The following is a 431-nucleotide window of genomic DNA, read 5'->3' on the forward strand; positions in this document are numbered from 1 at the left end:
CCATACTTCTGGCTGTCTCTGAGGTGCCACATGTCCAGAAGTGCCTCACAGAGCTGTCACCTCCACCACAGTGTCCCCAGGGCCGTGGCTCCCCTCATCACTCCTGGCTTTCTCCTCAAACACCCTCCGCAGAGCGACTCTGACCGAGCGCTGGAAGCGGCGCCGCCGGCAGCTCCCCACCAGCACGTAAATCACCGGGTTGAGGGAGCAGTTCAGCAGTGCCAGGAAAAAAGAGGGGTCTTCTGGGAATAAATCACCAGAATCAGGGAGATTGATGAAAACCTCCACGCAGAAAGGGATGCCAAAGGCAAAGAACAGCAGGATGTTGAGCACGATGGCCACAAAGAGCTTCCCTGGCTGCCGCCTCCGGGAGCCGCAGCGCAGCTTGAGGAACAGGATCAGGTTGGAAACCAACATCATGAGGGAAAAAA

The 431-nt window shown here is 57.3% G+C and overlaps 1 protein-coding gene across 1 annotated transcript; it reads right to left on the reverse strand.

The window, feature by feature from the left end:
* Nucleotides 1-45: 45 nt before the first annotated feature.
* On the reverse strand, nt 46-423 carry LOC115949467 (mas-related G-protein coupled receptor member H-like; the record flags this gene model as incomplete). Its single annotated transcript, XM_031065965.1, has 1 exon — nt 46-423. A coding segment is annotated over one exon (378 nt), but the record flags the coding sequence as incomplete, so codon positions are not given.
* Nucleotides 424-431: the final 8 nt, after the last annotated feature.

The sequence above is a fragment of the Geospiza fortis genome, unplaced genomic scaffold, assembly GCF_000277835.1.
Source record: "Geospiza fortis unplaced genomic scaffold, GeoFor_1.0 C13046734, whole genome shotgun sequence".
NCBI classification, from domain to species: Eukaryota; Metazoa; Chordata; class Aves; order Passeriformes; family Thraupidae; genus Geospiza; species Geospiza fortis.